Genomic DNA, 8,754 nt, shown 5'->3' with positions numbered 1-8,754 from the left:
AAAGGATCCATTTATCAGGCGGATCCATGAAACCTCGCTGCATCCATTTCATTTAGGTATTGTAACTCTGGCATAGGTAAAACCAAGCTTCTGAAGAATATAATCAACACCAACAGGATTTATCTGCTTACAGGCACAGTGAGAAGTCTGAAAATAAATACAAAAGTGTTATTCAAATGGTCAACAGGAGATCTTCATTATTCCTTCACATTTCCTTCATTAAAACCAAATACCTAAGTACTTTCTCACTTCAAAAGGTAAACATTTTAAGCTCCAGAAAGAGGAGATCTGGTATTCAATTTTTAAAATGCCTGCCCAGTTCAATACTAGAGATTCAAGTATTTTTTTAAAGAAACACCAATGAAACATAGAAAATGCTTGATTTGCTTAAAAAATTAAAATTACTTTTTTAACACTGTATGCTATGATGCTGTATGCTAAGTAACGGGCAAGAACTTTACTTATACTGAATAAATCCCCAAGGTGTATAAGTACACATGCTGACCAACATTCTTGTAATCTTTCAGGCCTACAGATCACATACGTTTTGAGATATGCATGAACAAGTTAAAAATGGCAAATTCATACTAAGTCAAGGGCAATAAACAAAACTGAAAAAATCCACACACAAAAAACCAGATGTACAGCGTCACAGTGATGTTGATCATCATTCCTGTAAAATGGTTGATTCTAACTCAGGCACTCAAGGTACCCATTACACAACATTTTGAAATAGATTTTACTTAGTTAAGGGCAATTACTCTACAAATACTGAATAAATCCACAATCAAACCCCAAGGTGCACAACACTACACATGCAGACAAACATGTCAGTAAAGTTGCATGGCTCAAGGTCAAATACATCATGAGATGTTGAAAATTGCAATTTATACTTATTCAAGGGCAACCGCTCTAGAAATACTACAGTGGACATAGAATTTGATCGCGATCCCTTTCTGAAAATTGGGCCAGAGGCTAGGAAGAATACTTTAAGTAACCATACCTGACAGTTGGTTCCGGGTGCCATGTTTTACATTCACATTCTTGCCAGTCTTGTTGTAACACGGTGTTTTGCAACAGAAGCCTTGAAAACAATTGACGAAGGTATTGTTTGTTAAATCTCTATGACTTGTCTTTGTGCTTGTCTGTCTGCTTAGCTCAATAGGTAAGAGAAATAGATAAGTAATCCAAGTGTTGCTGGAGCGGCATAATTTTTCTTGGACATTGAGTCTAATGGTCATAATGTTTCACTGCTGAATCATGTGGGAGTGGAAGGCGATCACTTGCAAGGAAATACGTTATTTTCGGTTGGTTCGGAAATAACACAACAATCATTGGGATGTGGCATTAGTATATAGACCGTTATAAATATTTTTCACATGATATATGACTTAGTATAACCAGTTATAATCTTACAATAAATGAACCACAGTGCAATGATTATATAACAAATTAAACCACATCGCCTGTCAAAATCTTTGTTTCAAATTGATGATACTGCACTTTTATTTGCAATGTTTAAGATAAATTTATGAAGCAGCTATGTATATTTATGGATAATGAAAGGATTATTACAGATTGTAAGTGTTGTGGTTTTACCTTTGATTTTACTTTTCAATTTGCTCAATAAATCTTTATGTAATTTTTGCACACCGTTGATACATGTAGTTATTAAATTTATTGTATAGGTTATTTTCGTATTTTGTTTATAATAAGGAAATTCTATTTATAGCAATTGTATTTAAAATATTTATTAAGTGTTCCCTGCTTAATTCTTTCAATGAATTTATTATGTTTTACAATTTGAGCAGTCCATTTTGGAATTTAAGGAATTTCATTAAAAAATTAAATATAAAGATAAAAATCTGGTAGATTTTCAGAGGAGGCTTTACAATTTTGACAAATTAATTTAAATTTTAATCACGATACCCCTAACTTGACAATGGACAGTTCCAGAAAATGGAATTTAGACCAGTCCATTAAAGACTTCAGTCGGATAAGGGCCGGTGATCTCTTTAATAAAAAAATGAAAATCAATGTTTGAAGTAAAATTTGCAATGTTTGTTCTGTCTGTTTAAGGGTTAAATTATTGGAAAGTCTATTATGAGTTTACAATTGTGAATAAATGGCTAGGTTTCTCTTTGTACATATGAAATCTCTATATATGAAAAAATAGATTCGTAGTTGGTTTGTTATGTTTAATTTTATATCGTTGTGATATTAAAAATATTAGAAATATGCCCTTGTTTATATTTTGTAGTCTAAGATGGGTGCAGTAACAAAAATAAACCTGTCAAAGTGCAATACATTATAGATTTTAAGACTTCTCTTTTTTCTGTCATGCTTTATATGGGATTTTTAGCTCACTAGAACCGAAGGTTCAGGGTGAGCTGTTAGTTCAAAGGGGAATGCTCCGGCGTCTGTCGTAAGTCGTCGTGCATCAACAATTATCTTCTTCTCTGAAACTGATGGGTTGATTTACCTCAAATTTGGTCTGTAGCATCCTTGTGACAGTCATATTTAGATTTTCTCATGCCATTTCAATTTGCCACTTTTAGGGGTCAACAGAGCTAAAAACAGAAAAACCTTTTAACATCTTCCACTACTAAATTAAATGATGGTCACCAAAATTTGTCTGTAGTACTCTTATGAAGTCTTGTATTTAATTTGTTCATTTTAATTTGATTGGCACAATAAGGGGTCTCTAGAGCTAAAAATATAAAAATAACTTTTGATATCTTCTTCTACAGAACTAATCGGTTGGTGATCACCAAACTTTGTCTGTTGCATTCTTAGGTAGTCTTTTGTCAACTTTGTTCATATTAATTTGATTGGCTCGTTTTAGGGGCCACTAAAGCTAAAAATAGAAAAACCTTTGAACATCATCTCATACTGAAATAATTAATGAATTTTGTCTGTAGCATTCTTAGGCAGTGTTTTATCAAGTTGTCAAATATTAATTCGATTGGTTTCTTTTAGGGGCCGCTACAGCTAAAAATATTAAAAAAACTTGTACCGTCCATGAACAGGCTCAATCAAACCGAGCCTGCAACATTTTCAATTTTGCCGTGTTGGGCTTTCTTTAGGGATTCTGTATTTATCTATTTTAACATCTTCTATTACTGAAATAATTTATGGATATTCACCAAACTTTGTCTGTAGCATTCTTACGTAGTCTTTTATCAAGTTTGTTCATATTAGTTTGATTGGCTGGTTTTAGGGGCCGCTAAAGCTTAAAAATAGAAATACCTTAAAACGTCTGCTTTTACAGAACTAATTGATGGATAATCAGCAAAACATGTACAGACTCAATCAAACCGAGTCTGCAATTCTTATGTTATTTTGTTGTGATTAATGCTTCCGAGGGATCACTTTGTTTCCAGAATTTTGCATTCTTAGATAGTCTTTTATCAAGTTAGCTCATATTCATTTTATTGGCACTTTTTTGGCGCCGCTAAAGCTAAAAATAGAGAAAAATCTTTGAACATCATCTCCTACTGAAATAATTGATGGATACTCTTCAAATTATTGTCTGCATTAATAGGTAGTGTTTTATCAAGTTTGCTCATATTAATTTGATTGGCCCATGTTAGGGGCCTCTAAAACTAAAATTAGAAAAATCCTTTTTGAACATCATCATTTACTGAAATAATTGATGTATGATTACCAAACTCTGTCTGTAGCATTCTTAGGTAGTATTTTATCTTTTACCGGAAAGCAGATGTTTCTGATTGGTGACTCAGGGCAATCATGTCCCTCTTGTTTCGTCTTTGTTATATGATTCTATTTGCATTTATTATTACCTGTTAGTTACTTTATGTTCTGTCATGTCACAAATTTTAGCAATTTTCCATATTTTTGTTCTGTATTATGTCTCTTAAATTGTCAACCGATATTTTATTTGATACCTTTGTGTTGTAAAAGGAATATAGACAGTGACATTAATTTGTAAACGGTAGCTTTAATCATTCAAGATTTATATAGATTCTAATCAATTTCTGTATTAAGCTGCTGCATTATCTGCTAGAAGTAATTTCATTTTTTTTTCTGATAAATTACCATCTCCCTTGACTAAAGAGCAAATAATTAGTTCTCCATTGTAAACAAAAACTGCTGGTTCAAGTCCCACCATTTTCATGTTATCTCCCTCTACCAGTAAAGCTATAATGTCCCCAAATGATTGTGCTAACATAATGAAACCATTGTCCTTGATGTGCAAGAAAAGTAACTGCTAATACTTTTCATTTTAAATGTAAGGACTGTTTTTATGTGGATTTAGTTCATGCAAGTATATTGTGAATAATTATTACAATGAATAATTATTACAAGGAGACGGATATATATTGTCTCACTCAGTGAGTTTATAAGCTTTCAGTTTTTATTATAAGCAATTAAGAAAATATATTCATGTACTATGTGTTTTACATTTTATTATGAAATAAATGATTATGTACAAATTTATATACATTTCATGTCTTTTTGCTGTTGTTCTGTGTGTTGGTTCCTCCCCGATCCATATAATATAATGTACTGTAACGGCTACATGTTTATTTATTCTTCATTTATGTTTCGTACAAGATCAGTTTAATAACAATATACTAATGTAAAATAAAAAAGTTATATATCACTTTAAATTATGTCGTAATGATTATCAAATATTACAATTTGATTCAAATACTCGACAGCGTATACCTTCATGATCTATGTATGATTTCCTTGTTATTGTTGATGATAATAAAGCCATATAATATATTTAAATTCAGTTTATGTTTTTCTTTCTTTATCTTTTTAAGCAGCAACAGATTCAATTCATACAACCAGTGCAAAGCAAGATAGGAGGTGCATCTGTGATGTCTGATCATGATTTGTACTGTTGGCTATTCAATCTGTTAATTTGTTGGTATATGAGTAAATGATAATCTACAGATGGAAATATGTAAAAGAAGAAAAATGTCACAATTACACAATATATATCATATTATCATTATTGTGTTTTATAGTAAACCTATTATATTTTTGTAGAAAAGTAAGTTCCAAGTATTTTTACTATGTGTATTAAGAACTGCTGATGCTTTTTCATCTTTGTCTAAGATTATTACAATTTAAAGATGCAAAGGAATTCATTAAATAATGTAACAATTGTATGGTAACGACTGAAATACAACTTCTTTGTTTCCTCAGACCAACAAACAGCATATGGAAAAATCACATTCTGCAGTACAACCTTTCCTGTAGAGCAGTCTTCTGACATCTCTTCTATAACATTTTTCTTCCAGTCACACACAAAGACAGTTCCATCATCTGATAGTGATATTCCTCTTGGCTCACCTGTACAGCTATAGCTACCTACTACATCACCCTGCCAGTTTATTCTTGTAATTGATTTCATCCCACAGTCAGATACATAGATAGAACGTTTATTACATGTTACATTTTCTGGGTCTTTAAAAATATTTTTATCATCGATTGTTGTCAGTATAGTGCCATTCATTTCAAGGATCTGGACTTTTCCAGGATAACAGTATGTCACAACAAGTTTACCTTGGTAACAGCTTATACCATGACATAGTCCATTTACTTTGATAGTGTGCTTTTTTATAAGTTTTTTTAATGATTTTGATATAAACTGTATTTTGTTTGCGTAAGGACGTGTGACAGCAAGTTCAGTACTAGATACCGTGGTAATATCCCATGGGTTATCATCTAGTTGTAGTTGATCAGACACAGATTGACTGCTGATATCTACCATCTTTACAGCATGATTATCGTGGTCAATGATGATTAGAAGATCAGGAGTCAGCAGAGTCATTCCTGTTATGAAGCAACTGTCTTTATCTTTTGATGTCTTCACACAGATTTGTCCCTGATGTGAGGATTTTCTAGACTTTATTTGTGAAAATTGAGATTTTATTGTTAAAGTTTTTTGTGTCAATGTACCCAAAGACTTCTCTGTTTTAAGAAAATCTAATATTGCCACATTTGCTTTATAATTGTGTTCTTTGATAACATATGATGAAAGTTCTAATTTTTTTCCCTCCACATTTTTCATTGTTTTTTCTGCAAGTTTAAGTTCCATGAAGAGTTTATCAGCTTGTTTTGATATGTTAAGTTGTTTAATGGTGCCTGATGATGTCTTCAGAGATTTGGTTATGTCTTCACATGTTGTCTCTACTGCTTTCAGATATTTGTTATTTTCTTGTTCTATGACTTTAACTGCATTTTCAATCTGTTTCTCCAGTTCATCTAGTCTTTGGTTGATTTCTTGCCGAAACTTTCTAATGTCTGATAATGCATCTTTGAGAGAGCTGTTGGACTTATTTGTCATCTTTTTGGCATCTTCCACAAACTGCTGATATTGGTCAGAAGTACTATTTACTGCTTTCAAAATATCTTGACATTCTTTGCTGTCTGTCATATTACCAGATATATCGGGTATATAGTTTACTTTGCAGGATGTAGCTTGGTGTTCAAGGGTAACACACACACTGCAGAGTAATTCTTCATGGTTGAGGCAGTAGAACTTGATCATTTCTTTCGGATGTTTGGAACAGGGTGTGGTAAGTTCATCAGACTGGCCTGTGTGGGTGGATGATGAGGGTTGATGCAAAACTTTAGGCATTCTTGTTGCATCCAGAAGTGTATGATGTTTGGAAAGTTTATGCTTTTTATGGACTGTGAAACAATTCTTGCATAAATGTTCCTTGCAATCTGTGCAGTAACCATGGGCAGGAAGTCTGGTTCCTTCCTCATCACAAGGTTGACAGTAAACTTGAAGATCTTCATCTGATGCCATGGATTGTGTTGAAGATGAAAATTGTTTTGATGCTTTTTTTCCTGGGACAGCCATGTTTTATCTGAAATGCATTATAAATATGTTTATTTCAGGTTTGTCTAATTTTCCTTTTTGTGAATATAATAAGAGAACTTAGGCAGTCAATATGAAACAGGGACAGTTAGCTTCTTTACCTACTTATATAACTTATTGGGGGAAAAAATCAGGGAATATCTGATTATACTTTGTATACTTCTTGCATCATGGGATTTCAAAATAAATTTGCAAACATGATAACCATAAGAAGTCAAAATTGTGCTAGAACTAGGTCCGTGCCTTCAGAGTTAAGGTTGTTTTATAAGGTCATGGTCAAATCGGTTCAGCGTATGAATTGGCCGTAACTTGATGGATGTTGAAATATTTGGGACTTGTCTTCACCAAAGTAACACCCAAGTAAGTGCCACTCACACCTCGGCAATTTTAAGAACAAGGTCTACATGGAGGTCATAGGTCAAATTTTGACTGGCTTAAAATTTAATCATTTCATGATGTCCAAACATTGGAAGTAAATATGTTGAATGGGGGTATCTGTATCATATGGACACATTTCTAGTCTATTGATACATGGTACTTTATATAAATGCATGTACATGTAATATGTTCCTTGACAAATTAAGCTAGATTAATCATAGTGGAATATTCAACATAAAGTTTTCTTTGAAGTTTTTTGAGTTTATGGCTTTTACAATAAAAAGTTTTGATGCCTGTATTTAAAATACTGCCGTGTAGTGAGAAAAATTGGTCTGGTTATCTTAAAGCAGCACACCTCCAGATTCATGCTGATTTTTACCAGATTCATGCTGATTTTCATGAAAATCTGAAAATGTATTGTAAAGCTACCAAAAGAATGCAATTTACACATTATCAATGGCACTTACAACCTATGTAAATCACTATAAAGAGGTCAAAATATGCAAAAATAGCCCTTACTGCGTTAGTAACGTAGTAGAAATATAGTAATACATACTGAAAAATTCGGTCATTAAATGCATATAACATGTAATTTTTACTAGAATTTTGAATATTTATACCTTTCTAAAAGTCTTAGTTCATTTTTTCTCAGATTTGACTTGATCGAAATAATTTGCTCATCTGGAGGTGTGCAGCTTTAAAAATTAAAACATTATTTATCTTAAGATTTCAACACATAAGAATTATCTCCCTTTAATTTTCTCTATATGTACATAATGATTTCAAAAAGCATCACAGAAATGTTTATCAGAATTATGCCTTTTTTCTACTTAATAAATGCATTCATCATTCATTCTGTCAAGTGTTGTGAAAAATGGAGCACGCTGCTCATATTACAGTTTTGTTACTGTTATATCTTATTACCATAAAAGGCAAGATTAAACTTGTTTAACTATCATTGTTTTAATTTACACGAAAAAGCATAAAACTAAAAACATAATATCTTAAGATATTGTACCTTTATATAATCCTCAAAATATTTTCACAAGTTTTTTTAAATCATTCACAGTATGTTCCTCAGATGAAATGTTGACTGTAAATATTTTCCTGTCGCTTTTGAATTCTTTCATGGAATTTGATACCAAAATGTACTTCCTTGTTCTGCAACATTGATTTTTACAGTGTATACATTTCAATTACAGACAACGCTGACATATTTTGTGAATACATTAAGTAAAATTTATATCAAATCTACTAAATTTTAGCTTTTTAAGTTTAACCCTTCATCTTAATTTCTTTCAGACTATGGCAAAAAGTTTAATCATATAAACTTCAGCTAGTTTATCAGTGTGTATACATTTAAGTTAACCTGTATATGATTCATTTATACTGTGTTGTTAAAATGTCATAAAGAGGTTGTAAAACAGATTTAATAAGACTTTATATTTGACTTAGTAAATAATGCACGGAGGGGGCCCTTATGCCTTAGCAATACCATATAATTCTTGTCT

The 8,754-nt window shown here is 31.9% G+C and overlaps 1 protein-coding gene across 1 annotated transcript; it reads right to left on the bottom strand.

Annotated features, from left to right (window-relative positions):
- Window positions 1-131: 131 nt before the first annotated feature.
- LOC132744922 (E3 ubiquitin-protein ligase TRIM33-like) lies at window positions 132-8,481 on the bottom strand (the record flags this gene model as incomplete). Its single annotated transcript, XM_060733715.1, has 4 exons — window positions 8,262-8,481; window positions 5,163-6,854; window positions 1,004-1,084; window positions 132-147 (listed from the first exon to the last, which is right to left on the bottom strand). Coding segments are annotated over exons 2-4 (1,782 nt in total), but the record flags the coding sequence as incomplete, so codon positions are not given.
- Between the last annotated feature and the right edge of the window lie 273 nt (window positions 8,482-8,754).

The sequence above is a fragment of the Ruditapes philippinarum genome, unplaced genomic scaffold (genome assembly GCF_026571515.1).
Source record: "Ruditapes philippinarum isolate M1 unplaced genomic scaffold, ASM2657151v2 ctg16223_1_1_1_1, whole genome shotgun sequence".
Taxonomy (NCBI): domain Eukaryota; kingdom Metazoa; phylum Mollusca; class Bivalvia; order Venerida; family Veneridae; genus Ruditapes; species Ruditapes philippinarum.
The sequence above is the reverse complement of the archived record's forward strand: the minus strand, read 5'-3'. Positions and strand labels throughout refer to the sequence as shown.